Source organism: Scyliorhinus torazame, chromosome 11 (assembly GCF_047496885.1).
Source record: "Scyliorhinus torazame isolate Kashiwa2021f chromosome 11, sScyTor2.1, whole genome shotgun sequence".
Lineage (NCBI taxonomy): Eukaryota > Metazoa > Chordata > Chondrichthyes > Carcharhiniformes > Scyliorhinidae > Scyliorhinus > Scyliorhinus torazame.
In genome coordinates this window covers 42,358,971-42,382,404 of record NC_092717.1, presented here as the reverse complement: position 1 = coordinate 42,382,404, position 23,434 = coordinate 42,358,971, and the positions used below count along the sequence as shown (strand labels likewise).

General features: G+C 51.9%; 1 protein-coding gene across 28 annotated transcripts in view; it reads right to left on the bottom strand.

Moving 5' to 3' along the window:
• The window catches only part of rims2a (regulating synaptic membrane exocytosis 2a), a 1,580,193-nt gene that overhangs the window by 1,315,281 nt on the left and 241,478 nt on the right, over window positions 1-23,434 (bottom strand). The window contains exons 2-3 of one of the 28 annotated variants that reach the window (XM_072467208.1): window positions 1,832-1,864; window positions 1,343-1,429 (exon numbers count right to left, since the gene is read on the bottom strand). The exons of 26 other annotated variants lie outside the window; for them this stretch is intronic. In XM_072467208.1, the coding sequence (XP_072323309.1) occupies window positions 1,343-1,429; window positions 1,832-1,864 (120 nt within the window). Of the gene's footprint in view, window positions 1-1,342; window positions 1,430-1,831; window positions 1,865-23,434 lie in introns of those variants that run through there. One more of the 28 variants, XM_072467202.1, reaches the window with a different exon arrangement.

The window sequence follows — 23,434 nt, the reverse complement described above, 5'->3', positions numbered from 1 at the left end:
AACAAGGGATCAACGATATGCCCAATACACTGCATCTACAATGCCCACTAAATCGGCAGAAAACAGATTTATTCATTCATTCATGTCCACTAGATCACCATTAATTAGATACTTATGCGACACATTTTGCCACACCATAACACACATGCACCAGCGATTAAACATATACTCTGCCAATAGGTTGTCCAAAAAAAAGATTTAAAAATGTAATGCCAAAAAATATTTTAAAAGAACACCTACCTTTGCAACAATAGTCACCCTCAGAAACAGGCACCGGTCATCATTAGCAGACTGAAAATACTGCTAGCACAGAAAATAATACTGTGGCTATACAGATGGACATTTGTCTCTGTGTTATGTGAATTACTTTTTTTTTTAAAAAGAGAAAAATAATATCCCCATCCTAGTGGAGGAAATATTTTCCACCATAATATTCTACCAAGTAGATTCAGACTTTGAGTTTTATAGCCATCACCAGCATATGGCACATTGTGCAAGAATAATATAGTTGAAATTTTGAGACAAAAATTAAAATGTTTCAATCCTTATGCAACTTGTGTGTATTGTATATAATTGGGTATCAAATAACTATTGAGTTTGCATCAATTCTACCAAATGCTATTTGCCCTGACAGAGACTCACTGTCTACATCTAGATATAAGGATGTTAAGATAATTAAGTTCCTAACATTGGTGGTTGTCAAGAGTAGTTTGCAATGCCCAAGTTGTTTGCACAAAATTATATGTTAGAGGTACAAATTCATGATGAAGAAGTAGAACTGATAGTTTGTATACGATTTGTATGATCGTGTTCCAAGTTTGTATACGATTTGTATGATCGTGTTCCAAGTAAAAGGTTGATGGTGATGATGTAATTAACGCAAGTTCGGGAACTAATGGTTAAAATTGTCAGGATTCATCTGTGCAGAAAAAGGGCAACCTATGGAATCCTACACCAATAATGCACACCAGGAGAGAAGAAACCTTCACTGGACAAAGTTTAACCACAATTATAATAAAAGTATGACTATCATGTTGTACACCCTAATGGCACTGTATGGTCTATGAGAAGAGGCAGAGTTGCTAATCAACTATTTTCCTACTTTTGACTTATGAAAGTTACATGCAATTATTTATAAAATGTTTAAAAATGGGTAGAAAGATATTCAAAAGTAGAAGTTCATATGGAGCATATTTATGTATACAGTAATTGAACTATACAATCAAGGTACAGTATCTATATTCTATGGGACCAGTCATGACTTTCTAGAATCACACACCGCCCATTATGACATAAAAGGTTAAAAGCACCAAAGTCAAACTATATACAGCAGCTTACTTACGCCTGGGGTTCCTTCTCATTTTGTTGTTTTTGTTGTGGCTGAAGAACGTTATTTACCAGTTCAGTGATCCCACTAAAGGGAAACCACCTGTTTAAATAAGCAAATAATGTGACTGAACAATGAAACAAAACACTTAACTTTGGCCTCAGTTTCTTTGCACCGAATTAACACAGGCAAGAAAGAACAGCTACAGCCAAATGGGAATGAGAGTTGCAATCAGATCCAGCAAGTAAGGATGTAGGGCAATAATACATTAGCTTATGCTTAACCAATCCAAATGCAGGGAGCAAAAAAAAGCTACAACCAGTCTGGATGTGGATGATGTAAGAAGCTGCAGCCAGCTCTCTTACAGCCAATCAGAAAGCAAAATGATGCACTACAGCTGCAGCCATTAAGGTATCAAGAATAGCTAATACCCAGAAGGTGCAGAAAGCACAGGGGCAAAACACTGCAATTTAAAGCTCACTACATTCGGAAATTATTACTTACTGTGGCTGTTGAGGTTTTTGTTCTTCTTTGACCCTAAAAAACAATTTCCACAACTCAATGCAGGATAAAGCAGAAATTAAAATTGTAAATCAAACTATTAAAAGGTTCTTGAACTGTATGATTATAGCCACATCCAATGACGTTGAGTTGTCATGTAAAAGAGTTCTCAATTATGTTCATAAAAAGGGCTCAGTCTACCCCTCTTTGCTGCCCTCCTCCTAATGCCCACTGCAGTCTCGAATGGGAATTGCACACAAGCGGTTATCACAGGCAAATTAGGAACATTCCTTTTGAGCTCAAATTTGGGGTGGGGGGCATGGACAAGTCAGAAGACCAGGAATTGGTCAATTCTCTGTCATGCCGATAGTCTTTCCAGTGGGTACAATGCATCCTGCAGAACATATGCAGATAAGACCCTTTTCAATCTGGACTTATTCATATGCATGGAAAAACTAAGTATTATTTGTGGTGGGGGAAGGCACCATTTAAGAAAATAAAATGCCCAGCCAGGACTACTACCCGCAAGCTAACTCAGTTCTTAGAAGAATCGATTAGAGACTCTGCGAACGTGCCCTTATAAAATAAATATTACTTATTTTGAGAAGGTTGCAAACAAATATCGCATTTTTGCTGATGAACACAAGTTAGATCCATCTGTGTCCATTATCGCACATGTTGAGGAGAGGATTGGAACTACTCGAGCCAAAGGCTGAGAACAGAAATAAGCAAAAAACAGAAATGATTTGCGTACCTATTTAATTTCAGTGCCAGAATCTAGAGGTACCCAACGTAATGGAATATTCTTCAATATTGGCTGTAGTTTGGTTTCAAAGTTTCAGAATCCACAGCTGCACAAAGTCCTTTACTGGGTACAGAATGTAAGAATCCTGGCAAGTCCCTCTATCAGGTTTTCCTGCCAATGTCCAAAAACTAACTTAAATACTATATGCTACACATTTCTTTAATGGCATCTTGTACTGTACCTTATTCTGGATTTTATTTTCTAATCCTGCTTGTGATATGTCCTGGCTAAAAGCAGCTGCGTGATGACATGATGTCTGGGGAACTATGGTTTGGGCTTTCATTGACCAAGGGTGGGATTTTCCACACCTCCACAGCATGTTTCGCGGCAGCTGAGGTGACCCCTGATTGACCGGCAGTGGGACCTGCTGATCCCGCTGCAGTCGACGGGGTTTCCCATTCTATGCACTCCCGACCGTCAGAAAACCTGCGCGCTGACGGATCCACTTTAGTGGGACTGGAAGATGCCGTTGGCAAGAACGGCCGGAAGCCTAGAGGGCAAATATCCTAATGACCTGAAAGGTTTTGAAGAAACCAAATGGTCAAAATGTAAACTTCTAACAGAATGTGAAAGCAGACAGCTTGCCATGTGGGGACAATGAGATAAGCATCTTTTCAGGATCTCAGACACAGAGATGTGAGTTGGAGCCAAGACAAAATAACCCGGTGGCAAAGTCACCATGTTTTCCTTGCTTTGACCAGGCACGTGCATTGGCATGTTTACAAGCTGATAGGAGTCAAAGTGTGGGAAGCCAGAGATCTTGAGGGTCTGACCTGCCTTGGGCTGACAGATGATTGAATTACATTTTTTGTAATTGGGTTGTTCAAATAATAGCAAGGCAATGATTTAGTTGTTAGTCTCCATAAGCTTTGCTATGAACAGAAAGTGTTAAAAAAAGGGATGCCCTGGGCAGGGAGAGATATTCGGCCAGAGAAGGTTTGAGACCACACTGCAGACTGAGCAGTATTTTGCAAGGAATGGCTTAATTATTTAATTATTACATCATAATTACACTTAATCATCTTGAACATTGGGTGGTGTGCTTTATTGGGATCGCAATTAAGGAACAACTTTAAAACAGCGACTTCCAAAGTGCTGCTGACTTTTTGGTATCAGCCCTGTTGCTGAGAGATTAAATTGTAGCATTTACGAGAATAAAAAGGTTGGGCCACCCTTCTCTATCTTATCCTCTTCCCAGCAATGTATGCATATGTTGAAAACAAAATAAAGTCAATGTTTTATGATGTTGCTTAAAGCCAGAATACATAAAAATAATGGATAGCTGGAGTAATTGCAAAGCAGTAATTCAATTAGAGGCGGCCTTGTGGCGCAGGGGGTTCAAGTCTCAACCCAGGATTCGATGGCCAAGGATGGTGCAGTCATAACCCGGCCAAATTCAGGTTCAGTGTCAACCTGCAAAACCTTCCAAACAAGCTAATGGCTGGCGCTAAGAGCAGGAGAGACTCCTGGGGCGAAATTCTCTGTTATCGGCGGAAAGTCCGCCGATCGGCGCAAAAAACGGCGCAAATCCCACTTGCGTCATGTCATGAAAATGGGCCGATAGTCTCCGGCCCGAAATGGGCTAGCAGCGACGTGACGGGATCCGCGCTTGCGCAATGGTTCACGCCGTGCAGCGTCATACGCGCTGCACGGCGTGACGGCTCATAAGGCCGCGCAGCTCCCCCCCACCCGACCGGAACACCCGACCGCAACACCCGACTGGATGGCTAGCCGTCGCTCAGCCCCGAGGTTCGAGTCACGCGATGTGGAGGCGCTCCTGGACGCGGTGGAGCAGAGGAGGGACGCCCTGTATCCCGGGCACGGCCGCAGAGTTGCCCCACGCCACAGCCGGCGTCTGTGGAGGGAAGTGGCAGAGGCCGTCACCGCTGTGGCCCTAACACCACGGACAGGCACCCAGTGCCACAAGAAGGTGAACGACCTCGTCAGAGCAGGCAGGGTGAGCCTCCCCCATATCCCCCCCTCCCCATATCCCCCCTCCCCCATATCCCCCCTCCCCCATATCCCCCTCCCCATATCCCCCCTCCCCCATATCCCCCATATCCCCCCCTCCCCCATATCCCCCCTCCCCCATATCCCCCCTCCCCCATATCCCCCATATCCCCCCTCCCCCATATCCCCCCTCCCCCATATCCCCCCCTCCCCCATATCCCCAAGTGAATCCAGCCCTAACCTTAACCTCTGCAATGCACGCGCAACCGATGGCGTGCATTCATATACCTGCCTAACACTGTTGCCTTTTACCCCTGCCACCACCCCCACCACCACAGGAGAAGCGCGCACACAACAATAGGGAGCATGTGAGGACTGGAGGAGGGCCCGCTGATGAGAGGCCACTGACCGTACACGAGGAAAGGGCCCTGGAACTGGCTGGCGGACCTGAGGACCGGGAGGTTGCTGATGCAGAGGTCGGGGCCCCACGAGCAAGTGAGCCACCAACAGCCCGTCCCCATATCCCCCCTCCCCTATATCCCCCTCCCCCGTATCACCTGATCACTGCCTGATGTCTAACCATGCATGCTTCATTGTGTATCGCAGGACCAAACGTCCAGGCACCCATCCCCGCAGATGCACACCGCCCGCAGGATGCCCCTCGCACACCACGGGAGACGGAGAGACCCGCACCCTCCAGCATGCGACGCCCGCAGGATGCCCCTCGCACACCACGGGAGACGGAGAGACCCGGACCCTCCAGCATGCGACGCCCGCAGGATGCCCCTCGCACACCACGGGAGACGGAGAGACCTGGAGCAACAGGGAGACGACACCCCCGTCACGTGCGGGAGCGACCACCCAGCGATGAGGGGGGCAGCCACAGGCCCCCGTCACATCCGAGCCAGGACACCACTACCCAGGACACCACTACCCGGGACAGCACTACCCGGGACAGCACTACCCGGGACAGCACTACCCGGGACAGCACTACCCGGGACAGCACTACCCGGGACAGCACTACCCGGGACACCCCTACCCGGGAAGACGAAATACCGGACAGTGACTCAGAGTGTATGGGTGGAGACGAACCCCCACCCCAAAGTGCCATGGACTCAGAGTGGGACGAAGAGCACGACACAACGCCACTGCTGTCACCAACACCCTCCACCATCGCAGAAACACTCACCACGGTTGGGCACTTTAGTGATGAGGCGTCTGGTACACTCACTGTGCGCACAACACAGCCGTCCCGGTACAGCAGGTGGAGGTAGGAGCAGCAGAGGGACCGGGCGGTCGGAGGGCAGCCCAGGCCAAGCGAACATCTGCCGCCCAGATGGATCCCGGGTTCCTGCAGTTACCACACCCACACATAGATCCGATGCAACCACCGACACGGAGACGAGCGAATAGGGTGACGGGTGGCTTGCGGCGGCTGCGGTCGCAGGTGGAGGAGTCCACCCGCATCCAGGAGCTGGGAGTGGTCCCGGTCATGCATGCCACCCAGGCTGACACCGCACGGGTGGCGTCCGCGGTGGAGGCAATGGGTGCGACGGTGTCAGACATGGGGAACGGTTTGCGAGGCCTGGGGCCTTCCGTGCAGGCGGCGTCTGTGGCCCAGGAAATGGCTGCCCTCTCACAGGAGGCCATGAGCCAGTGCCAGCGCCAGATGGCAGAGGCGCTCAACGCCATAGCCCAGTCTCAGCAGGCCATGGCCCAGTCTCAGCAGGCCATAGCCCAGTCTCTGCAGGCCATGGCCCAGTCTCTGCAGGCCATGGCCATGTCTCAGCAGGCCATCGCTGAGGGCATCGGCGCCAGTGGCCATGTGCGAGCCGGCGTCGCACTGTCACAGACAGGGTTCGACAACCCCCTGGGCTCCATGGCTGCAAACCTGCAGACCCCTGTCGATACCAGCACGGGCCTCCAGGACTGGCAGCGGCAGATGTCGGGGGCGCGTCGGATGGCCAGTCCGTTCGCATCCCCCACCCATGTAGAGGCCTGGTGGCCATCGGGCACCCCGAGGGAGGAGGAGGTGGTGTGGTCCGTCCCGGCTCCCTGTGTAGGGGAGGTCCCGGTACACCGCGACACCTCGGACTCCCCCCCTTCCGTCCCAGGTGCATCGGGTGGGCAACGGGCAGGACAGGCTGGCAGCTCGCCATCCCAGTCGCCCGGGCCGCAGCCTGGCCCATCTAGGCCAGGACGCCCCAGGAAACGGCCGCCAAAGGGATCCAGTGTCAGAGGGCAGGAATCACAGGAGTCCACCTCCAGTTCTGCTGTACCGTCTGGGGAACCACGTAGACGTAGTCAAAGGGCCCGTAAGGCCAAACAATTAGACACTGAGTAAGTTGGCACGGGTGCAGGGCACAGATGAGTTTTAGGGGCTAGGGCACGTGCATGAACTCCTTTGGTTATTAAAGTCAATGTTACACCTACCGAAGCTGCCTTTGTGCTCTGTCCAAAGTGTGCGGGCGTGTCATGTACGTTGAGCGCAAGTGTGTGTGTGACGGGTGGTCTTACCTCAGCCCCAGGTGAGTCTGCCCCCTTCCCCCTGGGCCGCCATCAACATCCCCCGGGCAGAGGACGGGACCGTGCGCTGCAGTGTCACAGCCGCATGCAGGGATGGTCTGGTGGATGGTGGTACTGTGGCCATGGGTCAGACATAGTCCAACGATGTAGAGCCAGGAGCTCATCGGAGGCGGGTTGTCATCATCCTCCATGGCCTGCGATAGACACGCGTCCATCCGCAACTGGGTGAGCCCGGCCCGTTGTGCCGCCGGTGGATCGGCAATTGGGGGGGGGGGGGGTGTGCATGCGGGTGGGATGTGTGGGGTTGGGGAGGGGGGTGAGGGTGCTGGGTGGGTGGATGGGTGGGGGGTGTGGGTGGTCGGCTGTTGTCATGGTGTGCGGTCTGTGGCCATACTACCCGATTCCCACGCCCATCTAGTCAGTGAAGCGGGCGTCTATCAGTCTGTCCCGTGCCCGCTGGGCCAGCCGGTAACGGTGGACAGCCACCCGTCTGTGTCTACCCCGTCTGCCCTGACCATTGCCCCCATCCCCCTCATCTGGGGAGGACTGGGCCTCTTCCTGCTGCTCCTCCACTCCGCCCTCCTCTGCCTGCGGCACATCGCCCCTCTGCTGGGCTATGTTGTGCAGGACGCAGCACACCACAATGATGCGGCCGACCCTATCTGACCGATACTGGAGGGCGCCCCCAGAGAGGTCCAGGCACCTGAAACGCATCTTCAGCACGCCAAAGCACCTCTCGATCACTCCCCTTGTCGCTACATGGGCATCATTGTAGCGGTTCTCCGCCTCATTGCGTGGCCTCCGTATAGGCGTCATCAGCCACGATCGCAATGGGTAGCCCCTGTCGCCCAGCAACCAGCCCCTCAGCCGGGGATGGCGTCCCTCGTACATGCCGGGGATGGATGACCGCGACAACACGAATGAGTCGTGTACACTGCCTGGGTGACGGGCGCAGACGTGCAGGATCATCATGCGGTGGTCGCAGACCACCTGTACCTTCATTGAATAGGTCCCCTTCCTATTAGTGAACACGGCCCTGTTATCTGCAGGTGGCCGCACGGCGACGTGCATCCCATCGATCGCGCCCTGGACCATGGGGAACCCGGTAACGGCAGAGAAGCCCACGGCCCGGGCATCTTGGCTGGCCCGGTCCACGGGGAAGCGGATGTAGCGGTGCGCCATGGCATAAAGGGCATCTGTCACTGCCCGGATGCACCGATGCACCGATGTCTGCGATATGCCGGACAGGTCCCCACTCGGTGCCTGGAATGACCCCGTCGCATAAAAGTTCAGGGCCACCGTAACCTTGACGGACACGGGGAGAGGGTGTCCCCCGCCAGTGCCACGCGGTGACAGGTGTGCCAGCAGGTGGCAGATGTGTGCCACGGTTTCCCAGCTCATCCGGAGTCTCCTCCTGCATTCCCGGTCCGTGAGGTCCTGGTATGACTGCCGGGGCCGGTACACACGGGGCGCCCTCGGGTGCCTCCGTTGCTGTGGGGCCGCGACGTCCTCCTCCCCCTCCTCGTCCTGCCGGTCAGGTGTCCCTCCAGCCTGGGCGGCTGCCGCCTGCCCCTCTGCGGCAGCCTGCGCCGCCTCTCTGGCACGCTCCTCCTCCTCCTCCTCATCCAGGGCAACATAGACATGAGCGGCTGCCACCACGGCGGCCAACATCGCTGGATGGTCTGAAAACATGACGGCCTGGTGGGGGGGAGGGGAACGACGACATGTCATCATTGCCCATATCCCCTCCTCCCCCCAGCCAGGTGGCATGGACCGCATGGGTCCAACTGTTGGAAGCTGGCACCTGGCCAGGTGGACCAACTCTTTTGCCCTCCCATCACCCACCCCAGCACGGACCCCCTCCCCCCCCCCCCCCCCCAACCTCCACCCCAGCACGGACCCCCCCCAACCTCCACCCCGGCACGGACCCCCTCCCCAACCTCCACCCCAGCACGGACCCCCCCCAACCCCCAACCTCCACCCCAGCACGGACCCCCCCCAACCTCCACCCTGGCACAGACCCCCTCCCCAACCTCCACCCCAGCACGGACCCCCCCCCCCCCAACCTCCACCCCAGCACAGACCCCCCCCAACCTCCACCCCGGCACGGACCCCCTCCCCAACCTCCACCCCAGCACGGACCCCCCCCCAACCCCCAACCTCCACCCCAGCACGGACCCCCCCCAACCTCCACCCCGGCACGGACACCCTCTCCAACCTCCACCCCAGCACGGACCCCCCCCAACCCCCAACCTCCACCCCAGCACGGACCCCCCCCAACCTCCACCCCGGCACGGACCCCCTCCCCAACCTCCACCCCAGCACGGACCCCCCCCAACCCCCAACCTCCACCCCAGCACGGACCCCCCCCAACCCCCAACCTCCACCCCGGCACGGACCCCCTCCCGGCACTCCCCCGGAGCCCAGCCTGCTCTAACCACCCCCCCCCCCCCCCGCCGCACACACACACAAGCCGAGACACACCTCTCCTCACGCAATCAGTCTGCGGCCACGCCATTTCCTGCCCAGAGCCAACCCCCCAGGCCGTCACTCACCTCCTCACTGGTCGGCGTGAGCCTGGAGCACCGGGTCACGCCGATGAAAAGGAGGTTTGATTTTCGGATGGGCCGAAGTCCCGTCGACGTGATGACCGTTCACGTCGACGGGACTTCGGCCCATCCGAAAATCGGCTGCCTTGCGCAGACCCGTGACATTCTCCGCGGCAGCGGCGCCATTAACGCCCCGCCGACTTTTCTCCCTTCGGAGACTTCGGCGGGGGCGGGATTCACGGCGGCCAACGGCCATTCTCCGACCCGGCGGGGGGTCGGAGAATGACGCCCCTGGTCAGCCATGCTTGATGTAGGCTGGTGCCTTTTAAGCTATAAGGCTCTGAGACAGTCTAACACCTGTTCCAGGAATTACTATGAAAAGGAATGAAAGTCTACCTTAGTGCACCACTAGGTGCAGGAAGAAAATTGGAATTCAATTAGGAGGTTCAGATTTCACAAGAGTGAAAATCATGGGCGGGATTCTCCGGTTCCCTCAGCCACGTGTTTCTCGGTGGTGTGCCATTAGCTGGCGGCAGAATTCTATCTTCCCGCCGCTTGTTAATGGTGTTTCCCATGGTAACCACCCCACGCCGCTGCAAAACCCATTCGTGGGAATGCGGAAAAAACGAATCTCAATGACTGGAGAATTACGATCCCGGTCTTCCATCACCAATTACAACTGATCTGGCAATTTTCAAAGAAGATGGCGGCTGAAGTGGGCCTGTCTTCAAGCTTTCTCTGGAATCATCCCGTCTCGATTTCCTGCTAAAATTGGGCGTAAGTCCCATCTCAGGCCAATTAAGACCCCGTTGTACCATAAAATCCCCCTTCATGACAGGCTGGAGATAGAGGCAAGAAGGCAAGAATGTCATCTGAAGACGAGATTAAGTTCCATTTTGAAATTGCTTCACAGTGCCATACACTAAACCAATACTGAAGGGCAGCACGGTAGCATTGTAGATAGCACAATTGCTTCACAGCTCCAGGGTCCCAGGTTCGATTTCGGCTTGGGTCACTGTCTGTGCGGAGTCTGCACATCCTCCCCGTGTGTGCGTGGGTTTCCTCCGGGTGCTCCGGTTTCCTCCCACAGTCCAAAGATGTGCAGGTTAGGTGGATTGGCCATGATAAATTGCCCTTAGTGTCCAAAATTGCCCTTAGTGTTGCGTGGGGTTACGGGGTTATGGGTATAGGGTGGAGGTGTTGGCCTTGGGTAGGGTGCTCTTTCCAAGAGCCGATGCAGACTTGATGGGCCGAATTGCCTCCTTCTGCACTGTACATTCTATGATAATCTATGAATTTGGATCCAGTGTGCGTTCTGACAATCAGAAGCCAGTGTCCTTGAGACACTGGAATGTTCGTGTGGAAAGAATAATACTTGAAACATAATGATTGGAAATTTATCCAAAATAAGCTGATTATTGGGAAGATATACTACAAAGCACATACTACAAAGAAAATAATTGATAAAATAATGGCTAACCGAGTAAAATTATGAAGTAGTCATTCAATCAATGTCCAGTTCAAACATCACAGTGCATAAAATGGGAACAGCTTTTATTTCAGCGCTTCTTTGCACCCTTCTTTGTTTGTGTAGACTACGGCTTATTGTGTTGTAAGAGTAGGTCTATTGTGTTTAGAGTTCTCTATACTTCATGGATGTCACACACAAATGGGCCATGTGTTTTGTGTCAGCAATGCATGATAACATCAATATTAATGCCAAGTGGGACTTCCGGTGGCGGCTATGAAGGAATAAGTTGCACATTTGGTGGCTCCCGCTCTGGTAGGACTTTTGGACTTTTCCCCTGGACTTTTTTCCGGTTTTAAACAGCAAATTCAAAGGCTGAGGAAATTGGGCCCCATTTCCATGTATCAGTGCATGGAGAAAAGGACCAGAAGTGTACGAAAGGGCAGAAACAAGAAGTTAGCCATGAGCTGTGTTGAAGCTGCAGCGGGAGACAGTATGCCGAGGACCGGACCTCTGCGATGGCAGCGCAGCGACCAACGGACCCGGTGATGCAGGCCATCCAGGATGGTTTTGCCAGGCAGAAGCAGGAATGTTTGGACCCGATTAAAGAATCAATCGATCGGCTAGAGAGCAGATTGGATGCCCAGGATCGGGCGATTCAGAAGGTTGAGAAGGCGCTGGCTGAACAGGAGGAGCATCAAACAGCGATGGAGTTGGAGATGGGGATGCTTCGGGAGCAGCAGAAAAGGCTTCTGGAGAAGGTGGAGGACCTTGAGAACCGGTCCCGCCAGCAGAACTTAAGAATCGTCGGGCTCCCGGAGGGGGCTGAGGGAGCAGACGCTGGGGCATATGTAGCGGGTATGTTCGAATAGCTGCTGGGGGAGGGGGCATTCCCCCGAACGTTAGAGGTGGGCAGGGCGTACCAAGCGCTTGCTAGGAAGCCGCGGGCGGGGGACCCTCCGAGGGCAATGGTGGTGAGATTCCATAGGATCCTGGACAAGGAATGCATTCTTCGGTGGGCCAAGCGAACGCGGAGTTGTAAGTGGGACAACAGCCTCCTGCGGGTTTACCAGGACCTGAGCGTGGAGCGAGGCAGAGGGCAGGCTTTAACCAAGTCAAATCTATTTTCTTCAAGAAGCAGGTGAAGTTCGGTTTGCTGTGTCCGGCGCGCCTTTGGGTCACGCATGAGGACCAGCATCACTATTTTGAGCCACCCGATGAGGCGCTGGACTTTGCTAAACGAAAAGGACTGGTGGGGGTCTAAGAACTCTCGGACTTTGAGATAACTTGTTGGCCTATATTTGGCCCCTTTTTTCTGTTTTTGTTTCTTCCCCTTGGTTTTTTGGGTTTTGTTTTCCTGTTTTTGAATTGATTATGCCTTCTCTTATTGTTTCATGTCTGTTTTTTGGGGCTCTGTTTAAGGGAAAAAAAGAGGGGTGGGGGAAGGCGATTTTTCGGTTTTGGGTTCTTTTTCTCGGTAGATGTTGGCAATGTCCCTTTTGTTTTTATTGATGTGCACTTTTGTGGGATGGAGACTTGCCTGTTTGAGTTTCGGTGGGTGGTGCTTTTGTCTTTGTGTTTTCTTGCTGTTGGGTGTTTGTTTGGGGATTGTTAGATGAGGGAGTTTGTTTGTATGAGCGGGGGGAGGGGAGCGAGGGAACAATAGGTGGGAGACTTCTTGGCGCCAGGGGCGGGGGCCACCAAGCTAGCTGGGTGAGCTGGCTCACGGAAGCACAGTGGGGGGGGGGGGGGTGTATACATTTAGTTTACTGGATGGGTTAGGTTTTAGAGTAGTGTTGCTGGGGGGGGGGAGAGGGGATGGGTTTTGCTGACGAGGGAGGGACTTTGGTGGAGGGACACCGAGGAGGTCAGGGGTGGGGGCCGCCGTGGGGCGGGCCGGAGAAGATGCGGCGCAGGTGCTGAAGGCAGGCCCAAGCAAAGGGATGGCTGATCGGCGGGGGGGGGGGTGGGCACTTTGCCCCCCAACTAGGCTGATCACCTGGAATGTACGGGGTCTCTATGGGCCGGTAAAGAGGGCACGTGTGTTTGCGCACCTGAGGGGACTGAAGGCGGACGTGGTAATGCTGCAGGAGACGCACCTTAGAGTAGTGGACCAGGTCAGGTTGAGGAAAGGCTGGATTAGTCAGGGTTTCCACTCGGGACTGGACACAAAGACTATAGGGGTTGCAATCTTGGTTAACAAGTGGGTGACATTTGAGGTGGGACGAATAGTCTCGGATGTGGGAGGCCGATATATCATGGTTAGTGGCAAGCTGCAGGGGATGAAGATAGTGCTGGTCAATGTATATGCGCCAAATTAGGATGACGGGGATTTTGTAAAGAGGGTGCTAGGGAAGATTACAGTCCATGATTCGCACAAGCTGATTATGGGAGGGGATTTTAATATGGTTATTGATCCAGGCCTGGACTAGTCATGCTCGAGAACGGGCAAGGTGCCAGCAATGGCAAAGGAACTGAAGGGGTTCATGGAGCAGATGGCGGGGGGGTGGGGGGGGGATTTAGGCAGATTTAGGCAGCCCGGAGGCGGATATTACTGGCATGGAGGGACTCGATGCCCCCGAAATCGGAGACCTGGCTATCGGACATGGCTAGTTTTCTCTGTCTGGAGAAAATTAAGTTCACCATGAGAGGGTCTCTGTTAGGGTTCGCCCGGAGGTGGCAACCACTCGTCGACTTCTTCGCAGAGAATTAATCGTCAGCAGAGGGGGGTGGGGGGGAGGGTAGGCTAGCCTAGATTAGGGGGGTAAGTAATGGTGGGACCTGCGGGAGAGGGAGGTGGTATTTGCACTATGTTAATATTTTTCTTGTTATGTACCTTGTTGATTTTGTTGCTGTTACAATGCCAAAGAAATACCTCAATAAAATGTTTATTAAAAAATGTTTATTAATGCCAAGTGGTATATTATCAGGAAAAAAAGATTAGTATAGAATATATTACAAATATTTAAGAGTTAGTAGCAGCCCTTCTAGAACATGTTCTGTATTTAATTAATTCAAATCCAAGACAAATCAGGCTAACTACAATAAGTGGTATAAAGGCTGCCCATGATACTGAGATTCAGACAGGTGTGGAAATACAGAGGTGCTGCAATAAATGCCGGTACGATAAATATTTGTTAATGATACACACTTAGTGGAATGCATGTTTTACTTTAAAATATATGTACCCAAATAACAGTTTTATAAAATTCTCCATGAAACAGACTATAAACTATACATGGGAATACATTCGGCATAAAAGAACTTTCAATTTGTACCAAGTACATTCCAATATATAATGATCACTAAAAATAATAGCCTAAAGTTTGTTTATAGTGATCAATAATGGGAGTAAAACACACTCCTCATATTAACTCTGGCTTTGCATAGGTTTTGCATCTTCTCATACACTCATCCCTGATTTAGATCTAACTGTCATTTCAGAGACATGGGGCAGAATGTTTGGGCGGGAGTTAGGGGGGTGTCGTTTCATGCCAGCATGAATTTACAGCCGGATCTTCCGCTGGTGCCTGCCATAGCAAGTCGGAAAACCTGCCGGAGGCTGGTGTGACACTAATTTGCATCCCATCAATGGGATGGAGATGAAAGCCCAACACCCCCGTCACAACGCTGGACATTCCGTGATGCCGGCCGGGAAACACACCAGCATGAAACACATTTGGCACATTATGACATGCAAATGTTCAGGACTTAATCTGAACAATGCATGGGGCAGTCATACCAGAGTTTGCAGGTGTCCTTTGTTTCATAGATTTCATAGAATTTACAGAAGGAGGCCATTCGGCCCATTGAGTCCGCACCGGCTCTTGGAAAGAGCACCCTATCCAAGCTCAAACCTCCACCCTATCACCATAACCCCACCAACCCTAAAGGCAATTTTGGACACTAAGGGCAATTTAGCATGGCCAATCCACCTAACCTGCACATCTTTTGACTGTGGGAGGAAACCAGAGCATCCAGAGGAAACCCACGCACACACGGGGAGAACGTGCAGACTCCACACAGACAGTGACCCAAGACAGGAATTGAACCTGGGACCCTGGAGCTGTGAAGCAATTGTGATAACCACTATGCTACCGTGCTGCCCAATGTTTCTGATCAGTATGTTTCTGGTCCAACAAGGAGGAAGACATTGCCAGATGTGATTCTGAAATGGCATGGGTCAAGTGGATCAAGAATCAGTAGGGGAACATTTAGGGAACAGTGATTATAGTACCATAATTTTTAGATTGGCTGTGGAAAAAGACAAGCAATCTGGAATACCAACCGAGTAGGGATTATTTAAATGGGATGAAAATGGATCTGCCTTGTGTAATAAGAAAACATCTGTGGAGAGAAACAAGTGTGCTGATGACAGATCATTTTGACCTGAAAGGTTAACTCTGTTTCTCTCCACAGATGCTGCCTGACCAGCTGAGTATTTTCAGCAATTTTTGTTTTTATTTCTGTCCTGTGTAAATATGAATGAAAGATTTGTAGGGAAAGCTGGAACAGAAGTTGCATTCCCACAAGGGGGGGATGTTAGAACAATTGAAGTCAGAGCTCCCTGGATGACAAAAGAGATAGAGAATAAGATCAAGAAGAAAATTCTGATGTATGACAGATGTCCGGTTGATAATACGAGTAAGCAGCCCGGGTCACTGTCCGTGTGGAGTTTGCACATTTTCCCTGTGTCTGCGTGGGTGTCACCCCCACAACCCAAAGATATGCAGAGTAGGTGGATTGGCCACGCAAATTGCCCCTTAATTGGAAAAAAAAGAATTGGGTACTCTAAATTTATATTTAAAATAAAGATAATACAAGTAAGAACCAGGATAATATATAAAGTTCAGAGAGGCAGTGAGAATGAGAGAGACAAAGAGAGAATGAGAAGAGAACGAACAAAGGCAAATCCAAAAGTCATCAATAGGCATATAAATAGTGAAAAGGTAGTAAGAAGTAGGACAGGGCAAATTAGGGTGGAAAACTATTAACGCTCAATTTTCACAGTAACGTCATTGTGGTGTTAATGCAAGCCGACTTGTGACAAAAGATTATTTTATTATTTGTCATTTTCCTGTCCAGGCAGAGGTGTCGAATCCCATTGTAGTATATTGCTCAGTACCACACATGCATCAAAGAAGAAAAAAATAACTTAAATTTATAAAGTGCCTCCATAACCTCAGGACATCAAATTGCTGTGAGTACTTATGAAAGACTTGAAATGTAATCACTGTTTAATGTGAAAAAAAACAAATCCCCCTCCCTACCACGAAAAACCTGAGGTGCAGGTCCATTGCACATTGAGCTGCTCATATCTGTTGCCTTTTTTATATGCTATTCATATTTAGTTGTCCAGATTTTAATGAAGCAAAATTCCCCCCCCCCCTTTGACAACCTGCGGAAGAGCTGTCAGTTGACGAAAAGAGAAGCTCTGAATTGGCTCCACTGCCTTCTGAAGAATTGGCCCCTCCACAAGAACAAATGCTTGGTGAGCTCTGCTAATCCCCTGCTTCCTCTGCCACGGGGAAGCACTTCTGACAAATGCCAACACCTGGTGGGCCACTGATTGAGCTTGGCCATGCTCACCCCCTTGCTGATACCATTGGGGTATGAGTGTGTCCAGAGGGACGGCCTGGGTGGACTCCCACATCATCAGTGGCTCTCTAAATATACACAGATCATAGTGATTAGCCAGTTTAAATCCACATACTGCAGCAATGGTGGTCTGAACTAGGCCACCCAATCCACTAAGATACCCTGAATCCACGGACTTGGCACTAAGTCATTCCCCGCAACTGCCCTTGGCCCCCCAGCAAGCCTGACAATCTTCGAGAGTTCTTTTGTCTCCTGCTCCCCCTCAACAGCCATGGTTACCAGGCCCCGCTTGTAAATACTTGCACCCACGAGACTTCCGCCTAAGAGTGGTGGAGCATCGCGGAGGGCTGGAGTGGTCCATCCGCTCATGATATTGAAATTTATGCAAATGATGGTTTTGCATGGACCTGCTGGAGAGGGGTGCAAACTTCGATAACAACGCCGCCGCCTCCAGCGAGGGACCAGAGTATGGCGACCCAATCGGCTATTCTCCACTCGATCGCAATTCTCACTGCTGATGTCGCGAAGCGGAGAATTGAACACTTTATGTACGTCACTTAAATGTCACAGATGAGTTTTGAAATCACTCGCACTGTTTTTAATTATGCAATATATTTTATTCACACTTTTTAAATTCAGCCTTTAACTGTTGCTGATGGTGACAGCTAGCAGAACCTGGGCCGGGATTCTCCCCTACCCAGCGGGGCGGGGGGTCCCGGCACGATGGAGTGGCGGGAACCACTCCGGCGTCAGGCCGCCCCAAAGGTGCGGAGAAATCCGCACCTTTAGGGGCCAAGCCCTCATCTTGAGGGGCTAGGCACGCGCCGGAGTGGTTGGCGCGCCGCCGGCCGGCGGGAAAGGCCTTTGGCGCCACGCCAGCCGGGGCCGAAGGGATTGCGCCGGCCGCCGGAAGTCCGCGCGGGAGCGTCAGCGGCTGCTGACGTCATCCCCGCGCATGTGCAGGGGGAGGTCACTTCCGCATCAGCCATCGCGGAGGTTATGGCCGAGGCGGAAGCAAAAGAGTGCCCCCACGTCACAGGCCTGCCCGTGGATCGGTGGGCCCCGATCGCGGGCCAGGCCACCGTGGGGGCACCCCACGGTGCCAAATCGCCCCCTCCAGGACCCCGGAGCCTGCCCGTGCCGCCAGTAAGGTAGGTGGTTTGATTCACGCCGGCAGGACTGGCATGACAGCAGCGGGACTTCGGCCCATTGCCGACCGGCGCAGCACGATTCACGCCCCCGCCGAATTTCCGATGCCGGAGAATTCGGCGGCCGGCGGGGGCGGGATTCACGCCGCTCCCCGGCGATTTTCCGACCCGGCGGGGGGGGTCGGAGAATCCCGCCCATGGTGCACGCTTGATGCATGACCATGTAAATAATGGGTGGCATTTTCCCAAAATTACACAGAATGCTGGATCAGGCCAGAAAACCCATTGGCTTCACAGATGCCTTTTCTGGCCCGATCAAACAGCACTCTGCAATTTCAGAGTGCTGCCGAGGGTCACAGCTGACGAGGTGCGGATACTGAGATTGGGTTGCCATTCTTAAAATGGTAAGAAGTCTTACAACACCAAGTTAAAGTCCAACAGGTTTGTTTCAAACACTAGCTTTCGGAACACTGCTCCTTCCTCAGGTGAATGTGAGGAAGGAGCAGTGCTCCGAAAGCTAGTGTTTGAAACAAACCTGTTGGACTTTAACCTGGTGTTGTAAGACTGCTTACTGTGCTCACCCCAGTCCAACGCCGGCATCTCCACATCATTCTTAAAATGCACTTCGATCTCAAAGTTAAGTTTAAGCCCACCCCTCAACGCTAGGATTGGGGCACCCCCTGAACACGCAAACAACGGGCACTCTCTTCCCTCAGATATCACCCCCCTCCCTCCCCATTACATGAATCAGTATGATCCCCCTCCCAGTCAGTGGCACTGCCCCACTCCTTTTCACAGGCTCCAGCCTGATCCGCACCTTCCCTCACCCCGGAATCAGGATGACCCTCCGCCCTGCCCCCCCCCCCCCCCCCAAAGGATCAGGGCAAACACCCCACCCCCCACCCCCACCCCGGATTGGGGCTCAGCCACCCTTTCTCAAGCACCGTCACCCCCCTCCCACATAAAAGGAACCCCCTCCCAGAGTGCCCACTCCTGGCATTGCCACTCTGGCATTGCCCAGCTCTGCCCTGCACCAATCGGGGGTATACTTTGCTGTGCACCGTCAGCATGGTCATCAGGACTGGTTTCCGGTTTTGATAACCAGTGGTGGTTTGCACTGGCAGCACGTCACACCAGGTGGGTAGCAGGATAAAGGTGTGGCCGGATGTTACAGAGTCAATGCCAGTAAGAATATGTTAATATGTTAAAGATGATGGAAATGAGATTCACGCCCCTTCTGAGCGGGAACATCACCAGGGGGCAAGGGGAGGTCGCAAACTGAGACCTCGCCAGCGCAAACCCTGGGCGAGATCTTCTTGCGGGGCAAACTCAGAGAGGACGGCAACCACGCATGCGCGGGTGACGGCAGTTATGCGGCGCCGGCCGCGTCATCTATGCGGCGCCGCCTTTACGCGGCGACAAGGCCTGGCGCGTGTAGATGACGCGGCCCTGATCCTAGCCCATTGTCGGGGCCTGAATCGATCAGGATAGGGGCCGTTTCGCGCCGTCGTGAACCTCGGTGCCGTTCACGACGGCGGGCACTTCGGCGCGGGAGTTGCGAATCCCGCCCCCTATTTTGACCGCTCACAAGATTTAGTGGCCATTACAGGATTTGCGCCCACGGCTAATGGGGCTGCAATGTGATGGCATCAGTGCACTATCCCCAGTTTTTGAATTTGTCGTTGATTATCAGAATTTATGGTCTTCATTTTATACTGTAGCATTTAACATCAGCATCAAATCCATCAGTAATATACCATTCAACTTTATGAATTAACTGTCAGGCCATTTGTAAAGGCCTCCATAATTTAAGCTTGTCACCATAAATTGTCTTCAGATACACTGAAGGATCAATGACTCTAAATCAAAATAGGTGGCCTGTATTAATGTCTATTTAAAAACCTGCATTCAATCCTGATTTGAACTTGAAATTTAAACAATTCAGACACTGTACATTTAAAAATGATGTAGTTTCAACTATTTATCTTGTGCTGAAACACAGAGTGACCTCAACCTAAATTTCATCAAATAAACTATTATTTCAAATACATTAAAATGTATTTTTCCCAAATTAAAAAAAAGTTGCCAAAGTTCAACACCTTATTATTTCTAAAATTCTTTAGATTTATACTCATATGACATTACACATCCAATATCTTTACTGTCTCGTTGAGTCAGTTTGACTGACAAAATGGAAATCGTCATCTTGTATTGTTAGTCTGCAGTCAACATAGAACATAGACATAGAACATTACAGCGCAGTACAGGCCCTTCGGCCCTCGATGTTGCGCCGACCTGTGAAACCACTCTAAAGCCCATCTACACTATTCCCTTATCGTCCACATGTCTATCCAATGACCATTTGAATGCCCTTAGTGTTGGCGAGTCCACTACTGTTGCAGGCAGGGCATTCCACGCCCTTACTACTCTCTGAGTAAAGAACCTGCCTCTGACATCTGTCCTATATCTATCTCCCCTCAATTTAAAGCTATGTCCCCTCGTGCTAGACATCACCATCTGAGGAAAAAGGCTCTCACAGTCCACCCTATCCAATCCTCTGATCATCTTGTATGCCTCAATTAAGTCACCTCTTAATCTTCTTCTCTCTAACGAAAATAGCCTCAAGTCCCTCAGCCTTTCCTCATAAGATCTTCCCTCCATACCAGGCAACATTCTGGTAAATCTCCTCTGCACCCTTTTCAATGCTTCCACATCCTATAATGCGGCAACCAGAATTACACACAATACTCCAAATGCGGCCGCACCAGGAAATGTTAACAAGGAAAATGTTAAATGATAAAACAAAACTGAATTAGCGAGTAGTTTAGCATTTTAAAGCAGAAACAAGTGCTGGTTTTTGATCATCTAATCCTCACCTTCTCTGATAGCACAGTGGATGATGGCTCTGCCTGGTATTGTATTGAGCGGGACGGATTAAGCTTTGATTCCTGGTCTAAGGTAATCTCAATTTGTAGCACTCACGGTAATACATTTGGTTTCAACATCTCCAAAATGGAGAACGCAAATTTAACCAGGGTTCTTTCTCCTCCTGCACACTGTCCAGTAGTCGCTTTTGGAAAGGGCACATCTGTTGGTGGCAGGTGGGGCCAAGAACAAGCTTGGTTGTAATGCTGGCTAAGGTTGGTTGCCTGTGAGACTTTGATTTTCATGGAGCCAAGGAGATTGTGTCTCATCCAAAATAGCACTGGGACCCTGATTCCAGAAGCTCCCTCCCCCATTTCTGACATCGTATTGCCAGAGGGGTTCACATACGGAGGAAACACAAACCCATCAGAGCCAGTTGAACTCAGTGCTGAGTTCAAATAGGCCCAAATTTCAATGGAGTGAGCTCTGTTGCCCACGGCATGTGGCTTACCATTTTTATGAGTAGATGTAAATGCACATACAAGGCAGATAAGGGGCTAGATTCTCCGTTTCTGCGGCTAAGTGCCGACAAGGGCGTGGGGCAGGATTCTCCGACGCCCCGCTGGGTCGGAGATTCCCCGGGGAGGGCGGCGTGAATCCCGCTCAGCCGCTCCGACGCCGGCTGCCGTATTCTCCGGTGCCGGTTTTTGGGCAGGGGCGGGGTTTACGCCACGCCAGACGGCCCCCCCCGGAAATTCTCTGGGCCCCTATGGGCCGAGCAGCCGTCGGTTCCTAGCCAGTCCCGCCGGCGTGAAATGGACATGGTCCCACATGGCGGGAACTGGCTGGTAGGCCGTCTAGTGGAGTCCTTTGGGGGCGTGGGGAATCTGGCCCCGGGGGGGGCCCCCACGGTGGCCTGGCCCGCGATCGGGGCCCACCGATCTGCGGGCGGCCTGTGCCGTGGGGGCACTCCTTCCTTCCGCTGGCTCCGCCATGGCCAGCGCGGAGAGGAACCCCCCTGCGCATGTGCAGGAACACACCGGCCGGTGTGCGCATGCGCGGAACCACGCCAATTGCAGGAGAATCCCAACCGTGGTGTTTCACGACCGGCAAATCGGCGCGAACCCCTCATTGATTCCGGTACCGGTGAGGAGCTGGCACCGGCGCTGGCTGAGACACCTGCCTCGCTAGCTGAAAACAGTCGAAGAATGGCCGGGTCCGGGGCCGTGCATGTGCACGGCTGACGACCTGCAGCGGTTGCGCTGTACAACATGGTGCCGGCTATGCGCATGCCCAACCCGCCATCCACGACCCCCAGAGCCCACCCCCTGGCTACCCCCCAACAGTCCTCTGCAGAAGCCCCACATCCCGGCCAGCGGCATGGATCCCGGCTGAGTGTGGCGCCTCTGGACACAGTCCGCAGCTGGCACGACGGGTTCATGATTTGTGGGGCCACACGTGGTCTGTGCCGTTAGGAACTTGGGCCATTGGGGCAGAGCATCGCGGGTGGGCTGGCCGATCAGGCGCCAATGGCATTGCGACTGCGCATGTCACGATGACGCCATTTTGAAGGGGGTGGAGCATGGCCGACCGGCGTCAAACCAGTACCGGCTCTGACTTTGGCGTCGGAGCCCATTCACCACCCGATTGCCGAACACGATTTTGGAGTCGGGCTTTGGAAAATCCCGCCCAAGTCTATGGATCTATTAAGCTATCAAATTATTCAAATCCCCTGCCCTTTCAATTTCAAAAAAGCAGTGCTTGCTGTTCCAATAGTTATTTGTTGACATACGCCTGAGGACAAACATTATAGTATAATTACTGTAATTATTATAGTATTGCTTGCTTCCACAGTCTATAATTATCACAGTGGGAGGCCTTAAATTCAGTTTTATTGACAGCTCCAGGAGGTTATTAAAGGATCAGCTCCCTTTGACGGGGGGGGGGCATAAATACAAATGTTTGGTTTTGTAACAAATTAGGAACTTGAAGGGATTTAAAAGTATTGAATGGGGTTTTATCAATTAGAGGTTTTTTTTTGTATCATCAGGTCTGTAATAGACACTTAGAACTTTATTTAATCTCAGTATGGCTCTTGAGCCTGCCCATGGTGGATACCATAGAACCACAGAATTCCTACATTGCAGAAGGAGAATCCGCACCGATCATCTGAAAGAGCACCCTGTCTAGGTCCACCCCGCCCCCCCCCCCCCACCCCCTTCCCCATCCTATCCCCATAACCCCACCTAACTTGCACATCTTTGCACACTGAGGGGCAATTTAGCATGGCCAATCCACCTAATCTCCATTTCTTTGGACTGTGGAAGGAAATCAGAGCACTCGGAGGAAACACACACAGAGCTGGGGAGAAAGTACAAACTCCACACAGACAGTCAGCCAAGACTGGAATTGAACCCCGGTTCCTGGCGCTGTGGGGCAGCAATGCTAACTGTGTGGGCTGGAATGAAGGGTGTAATGACAAAGGCTGGTTGGTGGGAGAATGGGTTGACATGAATTGGTACTGTCGCCGTTGGAGCTATAAAGAGCTGTGGAGATCAGTGGAGGGTCAAGGGTTGGCAAGGAGAGTATGAGGGGCTATGAGGAGTGGTAGAATAGCATAGGTTGGCACAGAGGATATAAGGGGCCATGGGGGTGAGTAAAGGCACATAGGTTGGCAAGAATATGGAGTAGGGAGGA